The 21,953-nt window shown below is 34.5% G+C and overlaps 3 protein-coding genes across 6 annotated transcripts; 2 read left to right on the top strand and 1 right to left on the bottom strand.

The window, feature by feature from the left end:
* Positions 1–354: 354 nt before the first annotated feature.
* On the bottom strand, positions 355–6,855 carry LOC125222008 (5'-3' exonuclease). Of its 4 annotated transcripts, none has more exons than XM_048124380.1 (16): positions 6,716–6,855; positions 6,390–6,613; positions 6,097–6,316; positions 5,682–5,761; positions 5,565–5,603; positions 5,394–5,412; positions 4,475–4,528; positions 3,005–3,132; positions 2,855–2,926; positions 2,610–2,695; positions 2,001–2,110; positions 1,590–1,640; positions 1,285–1,343; positions 805–849; positions 648–722; positions 355–570 (listed from the first exon to the last, which is right to left on the bottom strand). In XM_048124380.1, the coding sequence occupies exons 2-16, from the start codon at positions 6,519–6,521 to the stop codon at positions 442–444; spliced, it is 1,299 nt and encodes a 432-aa protein (XP_047980337.1). In that variant the 5' UTR covers positions 6,522–6,613; positions 6,716–6,855; the 3' UTR covers positions 355–441. The 4 variants fall into 4 exon arrangements, with proteins under 4 accessions (XP_047980337.1, XP_047980338.1, XP_047980339.1 ...); XM_048124381.1 differs by having other exon boundaries at positions 2,855–2,923; XM_048124382.1 differs by lacking the exon at positions 4,475–4,528.
* A 3,647-nt stretch (positions 6,856–10,502) lies between these two features.
* On the top strand, positions 10,503–16,016 carry LOC125218581 (something about silencing protein 10). The gene is made up of 16 exons (XM_048120270.1): positions 10,503–10,806; positions 10,896–10,987; positions 11,304–11,370; positions 11,857–11,996; positions 12,093–12,239; positions 12,350–12,489; positions 12,816–12,903; positions 13,092–13,271; positions 13,499–13,666; positions 13,766–13,828; positions 13,946–14,088; positions 14,189–14,282; positions 14,761–15,014; positions 15,309–15,375; positions 15,468–15,536; positions 15,634–16,016. The coding sequence occupies exons 1-16, from the start codon at positions 10,692–10,694 to the stop codon at positions 15,763–15,765; spliced, it is 1,959 nt and encodes a 652-aa protein (XP_047976227.1). The 5' UTR covers positions 10,503–10,691; the 3' UTR covers positions 15,766–16,016.
* A 121-nt stretch (positions 16,017–16,137) lies between these two features.
* LOC125218582 (biotin synthase, mitochondrial-like) lies at positions 16,138–19,483 on the top strand. The gene is made up of 6 exons (XM_048120271.1): positions 16,138–16,455; positions 16,529–16,708; positions 17,798–17,904; positions 18,306–18,511; positions 18,610–18,749; positions 19,046–19,483. Exons 1-6 carry the CDS (start codon positions 16,270–16,272, stop codon positions 19,349–19,351), a joined length of 1,125 nt encoding a protein of 374 aa, XP_047976228.1. The 5' UTR covers positions 16,138–16,269; the 3' UTR covers positions 19,352–19,483.
* The last annotated feature ends 2,470 nt before the right edge of the window (positions 19,484–21,953 follow it).

The following is a 21,953-nucleotide window of genomic DNA, read 5'->3' as shown; positions in this document are numbered from 1 at the left end:
TTTCTGATCTCATGGCATATGTCGTCTCGTTTTTTTTCCAAATAATTCCCACATCTTATATGTTTAATGTACTTTTCCAAAAGATGATCAACAATAATTACTTATTCACCTCGAAATAACATAGAGAAAAGACATTTTATCAACTAAACTGCGTTCACTTCATTATCAATGTTTCGTACTTAAAAGGGATGCCTTCATTATCAATGTTTCGTACTTAAAAGGGATAGCCTTAACTCACGTGCATTGCGTGGACTAGGTTCAAATGCAATTCTATTTCAAACCTATGTCAATTTTAGTTTTCTTTTTAATTCCGAGTTATGTTAACATTGAATAACTCTAATTTAAACAAGTTAATGAAATTTAAAAAAAAAATTCCTATTTCGGAAACCTTCAATATAGAATGACCCAAAAGTAGGGAAGAAAAAAACAAGAATGAATGAGTTAGTGGATTCCTTGAGTTTCAAGCTTCTTCCACAAATTAGAAGCCCTTCTAATAATAGTATCTGCAGAAAATCCTTCTGCATAAGCACTAATGGCTGTCAGTAGGCTTGTGAATTTCTGCCCATCATCCTGTATTGAATGCCAACAAGCATGTTAGAACTTTAAATGTTTCATCAAATGAGCAGAACACAGCATAATCAACTGACATCTGGTTTGATAAAAGGCAGATCTTTGGTGGTATACGGGACCATGTAGGATGGGAGGTCGGAACGTAGCATAGCCTACATTACATGAAGCAATGAGCTTAGAGCTTTTGAGTATCAGTAAACTGAAAGTAATCGGCTAACGCACAAAAAAACTTACAAGATTCTTGCTTAGAATAGCCTGCTCGGCATTCGCAATCAGTGCCTGGAGAAACAGTGTTTAATTTCAAGAAATTTTCAACAGAGACAGCAGATAGGACAGAGATCATAATTCATAATTAAAGCTCATAATATATACTCCATTTGCATCACAGTTTTGCCTTTGTTTGAAATTAGCAATCAAGTTTCAGAATAGTCGTAAACATCGACAGTACTATGAAAATACGCCAAGGATAAGTGACCAAGATCATCGGCAGCACTATATATCTAATTGGATATTCGAACGTATAAAATTAGTGAATCCGTTTATCATACTGCACTAGAAATGAAATTTATCTGTGTTAGAATCCCGGAGGGGGAGAAAATTTCATTTTTTAGGGCAGTAAATTTCACAGCAGATTCGGTAAATTTATATGTAAAGTTCAAGCCAAACAGATATAAAAAGAAAAGGTTTAAGGAATCAACGGTATAGTCAACCAACCTTTTTGATTCGCTCCTCCTCAACTTCGTCGACATGATGCAATAAGTTCTCCAATGAACCTAACAAAATATAATAGGATCAAGTCAACTTAGGAACTACATAATCATGCCATGTGAAAAAAATATCATACGAACTTCAGAAAATAAAATTTCGTTTATGATAGTTCATCATACGTCAGTAGTTCAATTCTGATTGACATTGACAACACTACTTTTTAGGATGACCAAATAGCCTTCGTAAGCATATACTAAGGCTCTTAACATGCTATTGTTTGAGAAATAGTTACAGGTTTCATATAAACGTACCAAACTTGGTAATAAGTCGAATAGCGTGAACATCTCCAATACCATCAACTCCTGCATTACAGATCAGAGATGAATAAATTTTCTGCAGAGTGCAGTTGCAATTTTATTAAATTTAGCTTTAAAAGGTAACACATCAACTGGGACTGGGTAACCAATATGTGGATGGAAGGAAAAACAACTAGCTTCATCAAACTCAATTTATACCTTAGTCAATCTATCTATCAAGTTGTTTATTGTAGTACCAATTTTTTTGAAGTCTACAAATCTTACAATTTTCGTTTAGCAGTTGTGACATTAGTCGTTAACTGATGTTTGATGTACAATCATCGTTATACAACTGTTTCGTAATGCAGATGAATTCACACAAGAATAATGCTTCAGGTGAATGCAGTCTTTGAAACATAAAAGAACCTGGAATGTTATCAGATTTGTCTCCCACAAGTGAAACTACATCGACAAACTGTGATGGATCCAGTGTCCCATATTTCTTAGCAAAGTCTTCCATCCCAAAAGAGGACATCCTAAAACGAGTCAGAAGTGTGGTAAGAACAAGAAAGATAGTAGCTAAAAAGTTGCATAAGTAAACAGAAGCATATAACATGAGTGGAAAAAAGGGGAGTACTATAAACATAAAACAAAGTAAATAAACATAAATAGGACTAACAATATTAAACAAAATAATCAAATTAATTATCCTTCGTTCTTTGTTCATGTTAAACAAAATTTTCGACAAACTACTAAATCAATCAGGGAGTTCACGTGTGAATCGAAACAAGGATATCAAATTATCAAATTATTCCTATAAAATGACTGCAGGGGAAACTCAATTGCAAGTTTCAATTTTGAGAAAATTATCATGAAATTATATTTTTAAGGCAAGAAGTAATAAAATAAGAAGTTTTAGTGTAGGAAATGGAACTTTTAGTGGTTGCAGTTGGTCATAGCTTTACAGCTGAAAGTGACAGACATTTTGAACACATGAATAGCAAATCAAAGGCAAATGGCTAAGAGGATACTAACTCAAAGCCACGGGGAGCGATTCGCAACAGGCGCAATGAAGGAGATAGAATCTGGAAAAAATCTTTGTCTGGGGAGACAACTCGCACCTGTACCGATTATCTTAAAAAAGAGTCATGTGCCAATGAAGAATGGAACAAAAGTGAAAGAAAAAAAAATCTACTAGATATTCAACGTTGTAGGATAATTACGATGTGAAAATTGTTTGGGAAAAGACTCTCTGATAATGGAATAGGCAGTAAGAATACCTTGAACCCATCATTTACGCTTTTAACGGCCAGTGTCCCAATTACATCATCAGCTTCAACACCTGGAACCTGCTTAAGAAATGAAAGATTATATCACATGCTTCTGCTACCTTTGTAATCAACAAAGAAATGATATGCAAGAGTGTATACCTCAATCACTTTGATAGACATAGCCTTGATGGAAGCTTTCAAGTACTGAAGCCCCTGGACTACAGTATCAGGGGTTGGAGGCCGATTGCTCTTGTAAGAAGGGTATAGGGTGTGACGAAAATTCATGCCTACAAGAAATTCACCAATCAATTCTATTTTCCCAGTATATTGATTATATAGGAGAGGAATTTACACACCGGCAAACCTTCCTTTTGTGTGTGTGAGTGTGTTGGTGGGGGGGGGAGCAGATAAGTTCTCAGTGCACGTTTTTTTAAAACAAGTTCATACCATTTCACATCAAAACATACAGCATTCCACACGACATAGCCAACTACATGTGACAAGTTTAAGGGTTTCTAAAATTTACTCGATTATCGTATATGTTTCAAATACGTGATACTGTCCTTAGCCACCCACCTTCGTATTGCTTTTTTTACTATCACCACTTTCATTGCAACTTTTATAATGTAACCACTTTCATCTACAGATCCGCCTCTTTTACCCCTCTCTTTCTATTGAAATGCCTTTTATGGTAAATTAATGCTAAGAACATCGTAAGGGAAAAGAAGTATCATAAACGATCCAGATCGTTTACCAAGCAATCCAGGTTATCAGTTCAGGGTGCACATTTTTTTCTTGTGTGTGCGCGGGGTTGGGGATTGACCGAATAAAGTTAGTATGGTTGGACATATCCATTATATATCACTGACAAAGAAGCTTTCACCTGATTAAAAAACCAACATCACATCACATGATGGAAGCTTCAGAACTGCTGTCATAAAGATTTCAGTATAACGAAAGCTTCTGAGTAACTTGTTTTAAATTCCAGGTTCAGTTTAAACAGAGTTCAACATACCAAACTAAGCAAAGGATGGGTAGAAGAGTAAAAGAGAAGAAAAGCAATCTCAAAACAAAGGAAATTGATACATTACTGCAGGGGTTAAACTGAAAGAAGAACAAAGCAAGAACTCAAGAAAATTCTCCTACCACAGATGTAGCCTCTAAATGGTCTTATAAGGTAACTAACATGTAGATCAGGCGATTACTTTTATCCAACCTAAAGTTTCCAGCCTGCTAAGGAGCTCATAGCACAAACTGATAATTAACTAACTGAAATAAGTAAACCAAGCAAGAAAACAAATAAAATAGCCCTTGTAAATCTCGTCTCCAACACAAGATCTCTTCAAGAGTGCAAATTTTGACATCAAGATATTTGTATGCACGATGAAGGTTTTTCTCTATCATAGTAATTAATATCTTTGGGCAAGTAAAACTTCAGACGCCTAGCTCGACAGAACTATACTCAAAGCTCAAGATTCAAACTTAGATATAGTTTCAAGTACTATAGTAATAGCAAATAAAATATGAAGGGATCCAGGTAACTGCTTACGCATATGGACTACTGGGTAAAAGCCGTCCCTTGTTAGCTAGTCATAAATGAAGAAAAAAATAAAAAATCAAATAGCATACCTTTTCCAACAAAACTTTGTTTGGACGAAAGAGACGCATGACCATAAGGACCCCCTGTAAAGAAAAACTTTGTTTTATCAAAATAATTCACTCAAAGCCACACCCATCTTTCTTTTGTTATTAATCATTATAGGGCTATAGTCAATATAAGTAAACATATATTAACATTTTATACAGAAATTACATCTGAAAGACATCATTTTAGGCCCATTCTGAACCCCTATTCCCCACCCCCACCTAAGAATAAGAAGCATATCCAACCGTGTGTTTTCCTTCATTTTATCAAGAGCCACCAAACATAAAATGACTATTTGCACCCATGTTGAGTGGACATGAAAATAAACAGTCAGACCGAAAAAAGATGAGAACAGTAATGGTTAATTTGATGAATATTCTCCATTAGCTGCGAAGCAACAACTTAATGAAAATAGAAGAATTCCACCCATTTAGAACTTTCCTATCAAACACAAACCGTCTATTCTTTCCGCTCACGTCTTAACAAAATTCAGTACTATCCGGCAGATTAAATAATTTGATGAGATAGATTAGTTCAAGGCTTAAATTTGAAACAGATCAATTAGAAAGGAAAAAGATGCATGCACAATGACCAGGCAATATGACACCCAGCTCCAGTCAAAATGGGCTCCGACAAGCAGCAGAAGTTAAATACACCTTTATTAAGTCAGAGTACAAGCATAAAGTAACCTAGAGGCAGACAACATAAATAAAGATGCAAGCAAACTTGGACCATTCCTGATAAATGACAAAAACAAACAAGCACACAGCCCCTTAAGTACCAGGACATAATCATAGAAACTCGATGAGTATTTACAAATAAAGAAGATACAAACAGTGAAATTAGGAGCTATATAAACAAATGGAATAAATAGAATGTAATATAGTTAGAAAGCAAGCTTACCATCATAGTCAAAAACCACCTGGACGTCGTTCAGAATAAAAGCAAAAACATAAGGGAAAAAAGCTCGTGTTAGAGCAGACACATCAGCAGCTATATGTCAGTGCACAAAAGGCACAAAACTGACATGGGGCATTAAAGAAATCAAATTACATAGGGAGAACGAGGGCATACCACTACATGTGTAGGAATATATTCCAATACATCAATTATCTGCAAGAAGTCGAAGATCAGTGAGCAATATACAAAACTAACACGAGTTAGACATATATACCGTTCAGGAAATCTTACCAGGGACAATGCACTGAAAATTGTTAGGACCCAATCTCCGTTGCCATCGGCATGAGATAGATGACCATGGTGCAGTTTTGCTATAAGAAGAAACACAATGAAACACCGGAAATGATGAGTGCCCAAACTAGTGGTAGATGATAGAGACGGGGAGAAGAAAGCCAGCTACCAATAACCCCAGATGAGCTAGCATATGTATAGGCAGTGAAGCTGATCAAAGTTTCAAATCGAAACAGAATTCCTTTTGGGTTCCTTTTGGATATCAAGTCGATTGGTAGAATACATTATTATAGTTTTGTCTTTAGTAGTTTGTTCAATGGGTAAATTATGTTATTGTTTTACCAATAAGAGTAGATTGTAGAAAATGAACTATCAAGGAAATTAGCAAATACATCTGCATCATCATTTTACATACCAATAAGCTTGTAATAGGCTCTGTATATTATTGAAGTGCCATCAATGAGCATTACTCTTCCATTCGATGGATTTATCGCGGTGGAACCATCTTCACGTAGAGCGGTATCAACGAGTGTACTCTGTCCAAGCGCTGCGCTTTGAGCAGCTGAACTGACACCTCTCAAATGGAGAAGTTTACAAAATCCAGAACTCGAACTAGGTCGCGCTTTGCACGAGTCCTACACACAATCAGAGAGCTAAAATAACAGAAATCATGAAATGCTAAGTAGTCAAAAGTGATGAAACATCTACCTTTCTAAAAAGGAGTGAATAAGACCTTCTCGAATCTACAATTGACGTCAATTTGTGGCCTAACTTCTGATTCACCGAAAGACTCCTCCAGAAAACATGAAGCTGCTGGTGCGGAATTTGAAAGCAAGCCATGAAAAATTTGCCTATTTATCTAAGCATTTCGGTGAACGGTTTTGCAACAGAGAGTAGCAAACATTTGCATATCATACTTCAATCGGAATTAGCTGATTTTCAGAAGAAGAAAAAACGCTCAATCAATTACAGTAAAATGAAGAAGGAATACGGATAAGAATACAATAAATAGAACAACACACTACAAAAATTACCGTGGCTTCAGCTGCGTTCTCGTCGACTTGAGTAGTGAGAGAGGGTGGAGGAGCGGCGCAGTGGTGGCGGGTGGTTATCGGCGGGGAGATTGGATGAGTCTGAACTCTGAAGAATGATGGAGTCACACACATTTATTACTATTATTATTATTATTATTATTATTTTACTGATATTTTTGAATAGTCCATTTTATTATTTTAATTTTGATCTTTAATATGTATAGTTGAAGAAAATGTTTAAAGGAGAAGCTTATTCCCATTTTATTACACAGGTAGCTGAAAGGAAATGTATGATATAATTTTGAAATGGTTATTTTCATTTCAATCAATTGGTTAGCAATGGTATGATTCAAGAGCATCCTCGTATGTGCTCTTAGCTAAGAGTATGGAGGTGGGCTCGCCCACTTTTACTCCTTATCCTTAGCTAAGAGTATAACACTCACATCCGTGCTCTTAGCTAAGAACAAGTTCCCGTCATTCTATTATTCAATTTAAATACTTCAATTACTAAAAATATTTATAAATTATAAAAAATACATTAAAAAATAAAAATTACATAATTAAAATCCTAAAAATAAAAATTACATAATTAAAATCCTAAAAAATAAAAAAACATAATTAAAATCCTAAAAAATAAAAAAAAATACATAATTAAAATCCTACAAATTAAAAATTCACATAATTAAAGTGTTATGGGAATTTTTTTTGTTGAAGTGGGGATATTTATAGATGAAAATGTGAATTTCGGGAAAAAAATTGAAAAATAATTTAAAAGTGGGTAGAAAACGGATATAATTTTTTGGGAAGTGGGAAAATATTTTTTTTTATTTAAAAACAATTTTTTGAATAAATTTCTAATTTAAAAAAATAATAATAAAAAATCGAATTTACCAACGGCTATGCCGTTGGCCAATCAGACGCTGCAACGGTGGACCGACGCCGCCTGCTCAGCTGCACGGACGAACGGACGCAATTCCTCCAACCGCTGCGGATGCTCTAATTTTGAAATATTTCAATCTTGAAAATAGAAATATTCATTCAATTTATTGTGTATTTAGCGTAATGCTAAAGAAACATAGATTTACGAAGTATCAATTAAATTCTGGAGCTTTGTACCAATATAATGCCCACAAAACCAAATTTTTGGTTAAATTTGGCACGAAATGAAGATCAGAAGATAGGATCAAGTTCCATATTTTACTGTTTATAAATTCAATTATTTTTTAAGATCATTTGCTCAAGAAAAACACCAGTTTGCGTTTTCAAGAAATTAAAAATTTTCCATTGTATTCTTTCTTAATCTCTTACTTTATTCGTTATCCACTTAATAAATTATTTTTAAACACCATATCAAAAGATAACGCCTCAATTAACAAGGGATGGGGAAAGTACTACGTTAACATATTTATCGGATGGTTTTTTCATTCTTTTGGTAGTAATATATTTTCATTTGTGCTTCTTTTCCTATCTTTTCAATAATGTGTGTTCATTTAGTTTTGGCATATGATGAGTCAGAATTCAGAAATTCAATGCTAAGTAAGCTGCCGGAGGATTTAAACAGAGGCGAAACCAGAACTTGTATATTTGAGGCCCAAATTATATGAACTTTTATGAAAATTTTCTAGGTTATAGTCATTATAAACAACTGCATTATAAATGGTAGGACGGTCACAAAGAGATAATAATGATGGGTTATTCTTAATATGCACTGGAACACTAGAACTCTAGAAAAGATTGCAGATATCATTATTTTAATGTGTTAATTTCTTATATAATTTTATGTAAACAATAAAAAAGAAAAATTAACTTCTTCATAAGAGAAATAACAAGGGGGAAAAAAAGAGAGAATAGAATACGTAATTTTCTACTTTTAAAGTTAAAATTTATGTGATTACCAATTGAGCTAGAGCACTAGTTGGTTAGTTATAGATACATATCCTTAATACTAATGACTCAAAATGCTGGGGACCTTGGGTTCCAATGGCCCTAACTTGGCTTCACCACTGGATTTAAAGGTATTCGTTCATGATCTGCAATTCTATCAAAATATACTATCAGGATTTTTTTTATGTATTTGACTGTGAATTCGTTTGAAGAATTCTAATGCGTACAAAAGATTTCGTTTTACCAAGATGAGTATACTACTCAAAATATATATTATACTATTTTGTTTTCGGTTGTTTTGTTGCAGTGTCTTCGTAATAGTTTTCAGCTAGAGAGTGGTTCGGAAAATCTCCAAAAAATGATCAATTCCTAAATTGTAAATATATCTAGAGATTTGTAATATGTATGTTTTCTTTAATTACAAATTGCACAAAAACTCAATTCAAATGTATATGAATTAGAAAAATGTGATAACTTTACTGAAATTTCTACAAAAATCTTTTAGTAAAAGTCTCTAGTTGTTTTCTTTATTTATAAACTACACATAAACTCACAATGTGAGATGTTATAGTATAATAATTTAAGGCAATCTTCTCCTTCGGTATCTCTCTCGAACTCATCATTCACTTTTTCTCATCCTCTCTAAGATATTTCTCTCACCCTGCCTTTCTCTTTGTATCTCTTACCCCTACCCTTTCAATGTTTCTCACACTTCTTAATACTGCACGCACACTTTCTACTTGTGTATTTAGCCATAAAGATCTAGTGCCTGTTTATAAGAAATCTATAAGTTGTTAATGACCAACATTGCAATGCTAGAGGGTTCTAGTATATTTTTAACAATATAATATTGATAGTTTTACTCTAGCTAGTACACCATGAAAAGTGGCACAGTCAGCCATTATCACCATCTAAAAGAGAAAACTAATTAGAAATATAATACTAACACTATTCTAATAAGTTATGAAGTGTATTTACAAGTTCTAGCATTGTTTGCAGCAATACAATTAAGGTCACATTAGCTACCAACCAGACATGATCGTAGAAAGTTCAATATACTCTTTGGATACTTGATTGCAGCTATGGTGGAGCCTACTGTGATATCACTTGACATGCTGAAATAAAAGGCGACAAAATCTTATTTGAGTCAATTAAAAACACACCACACTACTTCAAAGCTAATCCAGATGTATTTCTTTTATGTCTTAAATTTTGGCAAATTACAAGCAAGCACAGTAAATCCAAAAAACTAAACCCAATCTAATTGCTGCAAAGAAATCAAATACTCCCTCTGTCCCATTAGAAATGAAACGTTTGCTTTTTCACACATATTTTGAAAAAATAATAATAAATAGTTAAAGTAGAGAAAAAATTAAGTAAAAAAGAGAATAATATAAAGGGGACTCTCATCTACATTATTCTCTCTCATACTTTATTTTTTCACCACTTTAGTTATTTATTACAATTTTTTTAAAATAAGTGCGCAAAAGTAAACATTGCATTTTTAATGGTACGGAGAATCTAAAGTCTAAACAAATAGCTCAATCCAGCCACAACAAATAAAATAAAATAAATCCGGCCTCAACTATCATATCTCAACTATCAGAGTAATAACTTACATCAATAGCTAAATAATCAATAGCGTTATCACGGCAAGTCGGCAAAATCGGTAGAGAAATCAAATAGCACGGCAAGTTAAGGTCCCGTTTGATAGACCTGATCACTCAGATAAATAAATAATCAGGGATAATTAACACCAGATTGCAGATGCTCCATCGCATTTTTTCCCTTAAAATTGGATTGTAGATGTGGATTAGCACGCCGAAACGCTGTCGTTTCCGATATAGCCCTTATTACTTTTTTTAATTTTGTTTAAACAATATTTTTAAAAGGTGAAAGCTTTTTATCATTACTAAACCGAAAAGCAAAACCCTGCAAGGGTTTCTCTCTCTACTCCACCGCCGGCATTTTCCCGCCACCTCTCTATCAACGCATCGCCACCGTTCAAATTGTTGCGATTCTTTCCCCTTTTTCCCTGACCATCTGCCGAGCAGGATTAATTAGGTTTTCGTAGTTGCTGAGAGGAATAATCATGGGGAGAAAATCAGGGAAGTTCAAGAAGAAGGAAGATGATGGCCGCCCGAAGAAGAAATCAATTAGATTTGATTCTGATAACGAAGACATGATGGACGACGAAATTGATGTTTGTATGTGATTTTTTGCTCAATACACGATGCTTCATTTCAAGCTATGGTTTTTAATTATGCCCTTTTTGGTTCACTTATTGTTATTTCAGTTCACAAGAAAAGGGATGTTGTACCACTGAACATAAACGAGGATGCGGAAGAATCCGACGAGGATGCCGAGCAGCCTGTGCTTGATTTTGAGGTTGAGCCCCTTGTGTCCTTTTTTGGCTCTCGAGTAACTCACATTTTCTTCCAGGACTAGTAATACAATTACAGCATCTTGTCATAGAAACAATGGAATTTGGCTATGTATTATGCTTCCAGCTTGTATTTAATGATTTAGTATCATTATCATGTTGATACATATATATTTTTATCTGGATGTTGCGTGGTTATGATGAAGATTGAAGGACATTTTATATAGTATTTGCTTGTGATGCCGGGGACTAGAGATCATTGGGTTGTTACCTATATTACTCTTGTAACTAGTCTTTTAATAAAGTTTGGTTTTTTATTAGGAGGAGGAGGATGAGGAAGATGAAGACGATGATGATGATAAGCCACCAAAGGGTCTGGCTGCAAAAAGTAAGAGAGCCTCTCTGTTTGGTTAAATACTGTTTTATGCATATAGCCTTTTGTTGTTGTTTGCCCAGTATGAGTATGTCATGGATATATCTCTATGGATGATAAGGCTTGTTTAGTTTTCACATGAATAGTTCAACAGTTTGGATCTATGTCAGGGAAAGCTTGTGATGAATCCTGCTAACTAAGTGTTGATAGTAATATATGTAATGGGTATAGAGCAATATCACACGATTAATCGCTGTAGTTATTAGACTGATTGCAATTGCAAACTCCATTATTGTGATATAACATGACTGTTGTAACTTGTATATATGCCTGCAACTTACAAGAGTGTCATTTTAATTTAAAGGAGTAGAATTTCCTGGTAGTTTTAGTTGATTTGACTTGTAGTTGGTCACCTCTTTCCATTTTGTGGCTCAATTATTTTGCGAAATACTTTTTATGTTAAATGTGTTGTAATCTAAGTTGATTATGGGGTTTCTGTAGTCGCAAGAACACAAAAGTACTTGCGGGCTAAATTTGGTGATGTTGAGGATGAAACTCTTGATGATGCTGATGAAGAAGAAGAGGGGAAGGATTTTTGGGGTAAAAAAAGTGACCTGTACGGCGCTGATGTTGGCAATGAGGTTTGTTTACCCACCAATCCTTCGTGCTTAACGCTTGACATATTTGCTACTTATCTGAGTGTCGTGACTTTTTTAACATTTTGTCCTTATCTTAAGCCACAATCAAGTGACAATGAAGATGCAGCTGAAGAGGAGGATGCAGTTTTGAAACGGCAAATGACCATAGCAAATAATCTATCAATGGAGGATTATGGTGTTGAAGATACTAGTGCAGACGAGACTGATAGGGAGCCCACATTTCAGGTGAGAATATATGCATAACAATTATGCCAAACAAATTTTCATGCTTCAATGTCATTATCTGGGGTTTGAAAGGAGATTTGTTGATTACTGGTCATTTTGTCACATATAAGGAAATCTTGGACCATGGAAAACCCCCATCAAAACCTTCCGTCGACAAAGGAATCAACGTTGAAGAAGGAATGTCATATGAAATAGTAAAGAAAGATTTAAATGCATTGACAAAGCAAGAGCAAATGGATGTTGTGTACAGGTTAGTTTAGTTTTAGTTTTTAAAAGATTAGTTAGTTCCTGTAAAATTTTCAACTTCGACTGAGTACATCACTGACATACAATTATTCACAATTAGAACATCAACCAAGTCTATATAAAGTGGATCCATATCTGATGTATTCTGATCAATTAAAACTATGTTGATGCATGTTGTCACATTTTACCTGAATTTTATTTAATGATTTACATTTTATAAAATGAAAGTTAGTGTTATAAGCGTAATAGTTAAAAGTCATGGTGCAGTTGCAAAAGGGACTACTGCTATTTGTTTATGCTCACGGGTTAACCTTATGACCGGTTTTACAGCTCTGCACCAGAATTAATTGGCCTTTTATCAGAGCTGAAAGATTCCCTTGACCAACTTGAGAACAAAGTGAACCCACTTGCAGAAAAGGTATGATCATTCTTTAATAACTAATGACTATGATAGTTGTATTTTCTCTACTTTATTTCGCTTAATGCTTTGTGCCATATGTTAATATGTATATTATTACACTAGTGTTTTTTTTTATGGAGAAGCTCATTAATTTATGAGTTGGAGTTTTATTATGCATTCTGTTAACTATTCCATTACATATGAAGATTAAAGGACAAGAGAGTGGAAAGAAGGGAACGATGCACTATATTGAGGTCAAGCAGCTTCTATTGCAATCCTATTGCCAGGCTATAACCTTTTATCTTCTTCTCAAGTCCGAGGGGCAGCCTGTTCGTGATCATCCAGTTGTTTCTCATCTTGTAGAGATCAAGAGTTTATTGGATAAGGTTAGTGTTTATCATTTTCTGGTGAACTTAATTTTTTATTTTTGGAAACTTTTATAATTCAAATTTGTATGCCTATGTAGAATATAAGATAATGAAGCACTTAAATATGCTTTCATTGTTCCTCAATATCTTATCTGTAATCTCAGTAGGGATCACTTTGTCTTGACTGAAAGATGCTAACATGTCCTTTCTTGTTACTGACTATTGATTTGTTAACCTTTTGGCAGATAAAAAACATAGACGATAACCTTTCTTTCGACATGGAAGAAACTTTAAAGAAGGAAGTGAACAGTGCTGCAGCTGTTAAGTTGATGGATAAAGCTGTTCCAGTGGAATCTAATTCTAACAACGAGATGTGTGCCATCGTATCATCGGCAGAACAAGCAAAAGTAGAGGTGGGATCCTTTTAGATTGGTCTGTTAGCCTGACCCTATGCTGAGTTTTCTGAAATCTGTAGCCTCACTCTTTGTTCTTTTCAAATGTTTAACTTGTAGCCCAACAAAGAAACTGGCTTGAATACCTTAATAAAAGCGAAGGGATCACAAAACAAGCATCAAGTAAGCTACCATGGCTTTGTTTTCTTACCAGTACCAACTGAGGTTTCCAGTTATAGGTTTTGTGTTTGAGAGTAGTGGGCCTAGGTTGACGACATTGATATTATTGAATTATCACAGGATAAGCAAGTAGTTGGACAGCAGAGCATGGAAATGTTGAAAATAAGAGCTTCCCTTGAGGAGAAACTGAAACAACAAGGTGTTTATAGTTCCATGGCACCAAAGGCTGTTAAGTCTAATAAAAGTCAGCAACCAGTTAACAGGTCTCTCTTTTCCCGTGAATGAGTATATGGTTTTCCATGTAATGATTAATGCGATGCTCTTATGCTAATTGAAATGCATGTCATTCTGTATATTTCATAGGCAACTTGAGACATTTGATGATTTTGTTGATGAGGCCATGGAAATAGATGCTGCGTCAAATCACAAAACAGCTCTTCGCTCAAATAAACGCAAGGTGTGTAAGGCATTTAAGGAATATCTCTTCTTTTATGGTAGCATTTTTGCTGCGATTCAATGGAATTTCTATTCAGTATGAATAGTTTAAATTTGTCTAAGGGTAAACAAAGGTGCCGAAAATTCTTGTAGCAATAAAAAACAAAAGGCATGGTGTGTAAACTCTGTAATTCTCTGGGGTGATTAATGATTCAGATAAAGCGGGTGATGGCAGAAAGAACTTGATGGAATTACAGTTGTAAAATGACGCTGAAAGACTTCCACTTATCATAACTGTAAAAAGAATGAACGCAGAATGGCTGGTGATCCTTGAACTTCGATTAATGTTTGTATTGTCAATAGTATAACATAACATTCACTGATCAATTAGTAGTCAAAGTAATATACATGAGATACTTAATATGTGCCCCATTCATAGTCTGAGATCATTTGAATTTCCTTGTTCAGAATTCCCTTGGAACTAACAGTGTCTTTGAAAGGTTATTGCTGGTGATGATGATATACCAAAACGAGATGATATTGGGGAAAGGCGAAGAAAGCACGAGCTAAGAGTTCTGGCAGGAGCTGGAATTAGATCCGGTGAAGATGTTGAAGATGAGACTGGTAGCCTCTCTAGTGATGAAGCTGATGATGCGAATGGAGAAAGCGATGCTGATTCTGATTTAGAATTCTACAAACAAGTGGAAAGCAAACATGCTGCAAGGCTTGCTGAAAAATCTGCCAAGTACTCCAGGTATCATTTTGCTTGCCGATTATTGCATAACTTCTGTATATCGATGATCCTATGTGCTTGAAAAATAAATATGGAGTAAGTATTTCATATGCACGATTGCGCATGCCTTTGACCTCCCTCAATATATATCTCATCTATCATTTTACTTTTCACGTGTCATAATGCTAGAATCTGTTTTCCCAGATTATTTGATGAATTTATCGTCTGCTGACCCGTGTAGCTAGAATCTGTTTTCCTAGATCATACGATGAATTTATCGTCTACTGAGTACTGACCCAATTTAATAACCAACAGAGTTCCAGAAGTTCCATCGCTGCCAGACATTCTTGCTGAAGACGGAAAGCGCCATATCACTAATCAAGTACTGAAATATTTCCCTTTATATATATCCTCTGCTTTACATCGAACTTTTTCTTTGCTCGACTCACTCAGGTCTTATTTGTATCCTTCCAGATTGAAAAGAATAGAGGTTTAACTCGCGCGCGGAAGAAACTGACTAAAAATCCTAGGAAGAAGTACAAGGTATTTGAGCGAAATAGCTCCCTCTCGCAGATTGAATAGTTAAAAATACGTAGAGTAAAAACACTCTGAATGGTAACATGTATTTTTGTGTCAACAGTTGAAGCACAAAAAGGCAGAAGTGCGTAGAAAGGGGCAGGTCCGTGAAATCAGAAAGCCAACCGGCAGCTATGGAGGTGAAGCATCGGGTATTAACGCAGGGATCAGCCGCAGTGTCAGATTCAAGAACTAATTCTGTCGTATTTATTGGAGTTAGGAAAGATGTTTTATTTAACACATCTTCATAGCTAAGCTACATTAAGATGGAAAATTTACAGGCATTGCTAGCAATTTTGAATTACTTTGAAATCATTTGTAGGGCTCTGAACAGTTCAAGTTTGGCCCAATAGTTTTTCGTTGTATCAGCCCTTTTATGTAATGATGTTGAATTGTTGATACAATTCATGTTTAACTTTGAATGCTAAACAAAACTTGATTAGTTAATTAATTATAAATTCAGCTAATTACAACACCGAGCCTAATCAGCTACCAAAGATGCAACAATTATACCGTTAGGCCAAGATTATTTATTGTTTTTAAAGTATCTTAAAATGGTAAGAATTTAGTTTTTACTATTTTCATTTGAAAAAGTCAAATCTCCAACCAATTCGCGGCACTGAAAGCGTGAGAGCTCTCGTCAATCTCAAGCAGCGGAATTATCAAGGAGAATTGCATCCAATTCTCCATCGGTGGCTCAATGATGTGGATAACGAGATTAATTCGACGCCCACTGCCCCAATTTCAGACCGCCGCGAATTTCTCATCCTCCGCGGCGGCGGTGGAGGCGGAGAGGTGCATAAGAGATGGGGCCAGGAACGACTGGAAGAGAGAAGAAATCAGCTCCATCTACGATTCCCCTGTTCTCGATCTGCTATTCCACGCTGTACGTCGTCTGCATTTCTCCTGCAATCACTGTTAGGTTAATTTAATTATCTTCTCGAATTGCCTTTTTTCAGGCTCAAGTTCATAGACATGCTCACAATTTCAGAGAGGTGCAGCAGTGCACGCTTCTATCAATTAAGACCGGTGGATGCAGCGAAGATTGTTCCTATTGCCCGCAGTCGTCCAGATACAGCACCGGCGTCAAAGCGCATAAGCTTATGAATAAAGACGCAGTCTTGGAGGCTGCTGAAAAGGTTCAATTCATATTTTCTATACTCAATTCATAATGTGAACTTAGATTTTATGGAGAAGCAATGGAGGTTTAGTTAGGGACTGTTGAATTGGTATGTGTTGATGACTATAGCTAGGAATGTCAATCGGGCCAGCCCACCGAGTTTCGGGCCAACCCTATTCGGGTTGCGGGTCAATCGGGTGCGGGCTAATCGGGCTGTGATTTTTTCGGGTTATAAAAGTTCAACCCTAACCCTAAAAGCTTAGGTTTCGGGCTAGCCCAACGGGCTAATCAGGTTGCTACCGCGCTTTTTCAATCCAATAAATAATGGTGAAAATTAGTTATATTTAGAAATGTAAAATATTTAATTATGATAAATTTGAGATATATGCTTAAACACAAAACATATGATCAAATACTAATATTTTGAGATTTATGCAAAATAAAACATAAACATCAAGAAATTTTAAAGCATGTTTTAGAAATTTAAATATATTTTTCAGTGAATTTGAAGTTTCTAATATATAGATCTATTATTTTAATAATAATAATTTTATATATAATTTATATATTTAATATATATAATTGAAAGTTATTTTTTTAGTAATCTATATTATAAAATAACCAATGAAGTGTCGAATTAGAGTCAAACAAATAGAACGATAGAAATTTTATCGGGTTTTCGGGTCTGGCCCTAACGGGTTGCAGGTTAATCGGGTGCGGGCTAATCGGGCTAGAAATTTTCAGCCCTAACCCTGTAAATTTGGCGGGCTATTCGGGCCGGCCCACGGGTTGCGGGCTACATTGACATCCCTAACTATAGCAAATTGGCAATTCCCTTGAATCCCGAGATTCTTGTGGAAACCGGCATTTGGAAAGTTGTGCATGAAATTTGTGTGCTTTATTAGCTTGAGCAACTTGCTTTCATATGCATGTGAGAATTATATTTATAGCTCAATCGGTGGTGTCAAAGACAACTCATAGTAGCTATAGTAGAGCGTGCTATTGATTTGCTGCGTGATTTCTCTTTGATTATCCTACTTGAGCAAATTGCTTTCATATGCATGTGCATCGAACTTCTAAAGCATCTTGTTGTTTTGTTATGAAACAGGCAAAAGAGGCTGGTAGCACTCGGTTTTGTATGGGTGCAGCATGGCGAGACACTATAGGAAGGAAAACTAATTTCAACCAAATCCTTGAGTATGTTAAAGAAATAAGGTAATGGACTAATAATCTCTGTTATACATGTTACAAGTGTTGTTGAAAAATTCTCTAGTAACTTGATATGGTATGATAAAGCCCTTTTTATTAATATTTATCGACTTATTTATATGTTTAATTGTGTAACCATCTAACTGGTGTAGTCAAGACACATGGCATATATGCTTGTGGAAAAATAAGCCCGTTCATGTGCATGGTTAATGGACCTTTCCTCTTTCCTTACATGGATGCTTATACTGCAGCAAAATGTTACGTTGTCCTTTTTGTATCGTATGTTACATCTGTTTGCTCTAGCACGTTCTGGGTTCTTCCTATTTCTATTTTGCTGATTGCCAAACTTGTTCATCCTCCATCTGCATTAATTGTCTGAATTATCAGAAATGTTTTTCCTTTATAAGGGGTATGGGTTTGGAGGTTTGCTGCACTCTGGGGATGATAGAGAAGCAGCAAGCTTTAGCACTCAAGGAGGCAGGACTTACAGCTTACAATCATAATCTCGACACCTCAAGAGAATACTACCCAAATATTATAACCACTAGAAGCTATGATGAACGGCTCCAGACCATTGAGTATGTCCGTGACGCGGGCATCAACGTCTGTTCAGGTATTTGCTTACTTTTTCGTGCAAATAAATCTTGACTATGTCGTGTAATACTGCCTAGCTTATTATAGCCAAATTTTGCTTCCAACTTTCTGTTTCAGGTGGAATAATAGGGCTTGGTGAAGCCGAGGAGGATAGAGTTGGCTTGTTACATACATTGGCAACTCTCCCGGCGCACCCTGAGAGTGTTCCCATTAATGCGCTCATTGCTGTACAAGGCACACCCCTGGAAGATCAAAAGGTAATCCTATGATTAGATTTTAGCCAATCCTACAATTATGGAGTAATACTTTTTCAGGGGATTAAGGAAATTTATTTCTGGAAAGAATAAAACTATAGAAAGGGTCTAAGGATTAACTGTATTACTATCAAACATGAATTTTGTGAGCAGTGGAGGTGGTTTCTTATACATACAAAATTTCACAAGGTATATTAGAGCTTATGTATACATAAAGTTAGGTGAAAATAGAGTCTAATGCTTTTGAGTCTGCGGTTACTAGTATGACAAACTGATTGATCGGTGATATTATTATGCAGCCAGTTGAAATATGGGAGATGATCAGGATGATTGCAACAGCACGCATTGTGATGCCAAAGGCGATGGTGAGGCTCTCAGCTGGGAGAGTTCGTTTCTCAATGCCCGAGCAGGCACTTTGCTTTCTTGCTGGCGCAAATTCCATTTTCACGGGAGAGAAGCTCTTGACAACTCCCAACAACGACTATGATGCCGACCAGACCATGTTTAAGCTGCTCGGGCTCACTCCCAAAGCTCCTGATTTCTCACAAAAGTCGGCCATCTTTGAAACCGAACGTGTTGAGGTGGCAGCTTCGAGTTCTGGATGAATCTGCAATCTCTCTTTTCCTGTCTTTTCATATTGTAAACTTTATGAACTTGTGTAGCTCTAGGAAGATAGTCCTGCCTTTCATCCAATTCTGCACACTTGTAGTATATTGTTTGGTAGTATGTTATTTCAATCTGTTGTGTTACCAAAATTAGTGCTCGGTTTATGTAAGTTTAATTATTAATATCTTTAAACACACTGAATATAAAAAAAAACGTTACAATAACACATCAAGTACAAATGTTTTTGGAACCATAAAAAAATTGAAATGAACAAAAACATGGTTTCAGTGAACGAAGCTAAAAGAAACACGTAAGGTAATCGCAACATCGAATTGGTTAAATCATCAAAGAAAAAAAAAGTTCATATACATACAATGAAAGAAATATTACAAGCAATATGTATACTAAGAAACAATTTTGATAATCCTATATCATAAACTTTTGAAATTTTACATAGATTATGCATGATTTATTTTAATTTTTGGTATGAGTTATAATAGGGTGCAATTGCAAGACAGTTTGTTTGGTTTTAACTTCCTTTCAAAGTCCAAATAAATTAAAATAGCCGAAAGCATGTAATGACACCAAACAAATTGGACAAAAATATCGCAACATTATTAGGTGGCTTTGATAATATTTCTACTTGGCTTGTCACAAAAAGAAGTGAAAGAGACAATTATGTGTAATAATTCATGCACATTTCCAATTTCTTTCATGGGTTTATAGGTATATCTCTTCCTATTAACTTAATTAATGTATAAATTTTATAGTTGTATATATCGTTTTATAATGAGTGTGCATATTTTATACTTATATTAAGTTGGATATTGAATTCTAATTTGTTTTCGAATGCATTCTAGTAGTAATTTGTTAGTGGTAGTATTTTGTCCTAGTACGAAGTAGTATCACTTAATATTCGATTCAATTTTCCTAGTAAATGGAGTAATATCATACGTCAACTAAATTGTCCTGGATTCAATTTGAACCAAAATAAGTTTAATGAGATCAGAAAACTTAAATAAAAATCGTAAAAATTGCTAGACCATTTTAGTCTGTTTTTTTGGAATTGGCAAATGAAAGATTAGAAATATGACTATATGAGTGACTGAGAATTTCAAGCCAAAAAAAATGAGAATGTCAAGTTGATTTAATAGATGTGACGGGAAAATAAATTATTGATATTAAACTCCCTTGATTTGTGCCACAATCTCCGGTAGAGAAAAAATTGCTCCAAAATCAACAGCAACATTAAATCTTCATCGTATTTTTGTAAATTGTTTTTCCTTAATCAAACTACAAACATATTCCTATGTTCATTACCATTAATTTTAGTAGTCATATTAAGAAAATGAAAAAAGATTAATTCGTGTGAAGGAATCAAATAAACAAAACAAGTCATATCGCCCACTTGAGGTGATTTTGATTGTAACATTTGAACGGTTTTTTTGTTTCTAGGTATAATATCCCTCCATCCATGTTGATTTTTAGATACTGAAATTTGAATTTCAGATATTTGAAACAATAAAGCTATGTAACCAAATTTTGTACAATCAAAAATTAGTTTATTTAAGAAAAAATATAATTTATTTATGCATTTAATTAAAAAGTATAGACATACATATAGTATAGGGAACGTTCATAATATTATGATATTTGTGTATAATTTTTTAAATTTTTTTTAATCATAAAATATAATTAATGCATATTTTAATTCAAATTTGAAAAATAATAGAGAAATAATTCAAAATATAAAAATAAAAAATTGAAAATGAGGCCAAAAACTAATAAAGTGTTTTTAATTTGTTAACCAACTATATTTAGTATTTTAATATTTAATTAACACATTAAAATTACTAATATAATCTTGTTTTGGTTGTACAAAATTTGATTGTTTATCGTTACTCTGTTTGAAAATCGATAGTACCTATGACAAAGGATTTTAAAAGGCAGTGATAAAATATTGCATTACTGGTCAATTTATCATTCTCTCATGATGACTTATTAACTTTTCGTAGTCCTCCAAGAAGATAAAATTTGTGAGTGAAAATATATGGTTGAAAATAAAAATGCCCAATCTCCTAAGTTGTAAAATTGACCAATCATAAATATTACTCCACTATATGTTTTCATCAAAATTATACTAAATGCCACAGTGACAATTATATTTATAGGACAAATTCCTGCACAATGACAATTATATTTAGTAGGAAGACTTCTCACGTATAGTAAATTTAGTAATTGATCACGAGTACTTCATATTGAGATTGGTAACGATACTTCTTATTACTAGTACTACTCCATTTGTTTCTGAAAAATATGAACTATTTCCTTTTAATTTCGTTCCTAAAAGGTATAAACTTTCTAATTTTGAGAACTTTTTTCTCTCTAATGAGGTGAGACCTATTCTCTACTAACAAATGAAGTACTTTAAAAAAAAATCTTTCTATCTTTCTCTTACTTTACCAATTATATATTAAAAATCGTGTCGAACTAAATGTTCATACTCTTTGGGGACTGAGGGAGTATTATAGAACATTTATCCAAGGTGGGTGATGCATATAAGTTAACTAAAAAAAAAATATGTTGACTACAGATAGCATT

Source organism: Salvia hispanica, chromosome 4 (assembly GCF_023119035.1).
Source record: "Salvia hispanica cultivar TCC Black 2014 chromosome 4, UniMelb_Shisp_WGS_1.0, whole genome shotgun sequence".
Classification (NCBI taxonomy): domain Eukaryota; kingdom Viridiplantae; phylum Streptophyta; class Magnoliopsida; order Lamiales; family Lamiaceae; genus Salvia; species Salvia hispanica.
This window is presented reverse-complemented; position numbering and strand designations above follow the sequence as displayed.

Bases quoted from the DNA above. Each gene is read 5' to 3' on its own strand.
- LOC125218581 (XM_048120270.1), top strand. From the start codon at position 10,692: ATGGGGAGAAAATCAGGGAAGTTCAAGAAGAAGGAAGATGATGGCCGC. The intron at 11,997-12,092 runs GTTTGTTTACCC...CCTTATCTTAAG, and splicing joins GCGCTGATGTTGGCAATGAG to CCACAATCAAGTGACAATGA. The intron at 12,490-12,815 runs GTTAGTTTAGTT...CCGGTTTTACAG, and splicing joins CAAATGGATGTTGTGTACAG to CTCTGCACCAGAATTAATTG.
- LOC125222008 (XM_048124380.1), bottom strand. From the start codon at position 6,521: ATGGCTTGCTTTCAAATTCCGCACCAGCAGCTTCATGTTTTCTGGAGG. The intron at 2,111-2,609 runs GTTAGTATCCTC...GACTCGTTTTAG, and splicing joins ATCGCTCCCCGTGGCTTTGA to GATGTCCTCTTTTGGGATGG. The intron at 571-647 runs GTCAGTTGATTA...CATTCAATACAG, and splicing joins TGCCTTTTATCAAACCAGAT to GATGATGGGCAGAAATTCAC.
- LOC125218582 (XM_048120271.1), top strand. From the start codon at position 16,270: ATGATGTGGATAACGAGATTAATTCGACGCCCACTGCCCCAATTTCAG. The intron at 16,456-16,528 runs GTACGTCGTCTG...GCCTTTTTTCAG, and splicing joins TCGATCTGCTATTCCACGCT to GCTCAAGTTCATAGACATGC. The intron at 18,512-18,609 runs GTATTTGCTTAC...TTTCTGTTTCAG, and splicing joins GGGCATCAACGTCTGTTCAG to GTGGAATAATAGGGCTTGGT.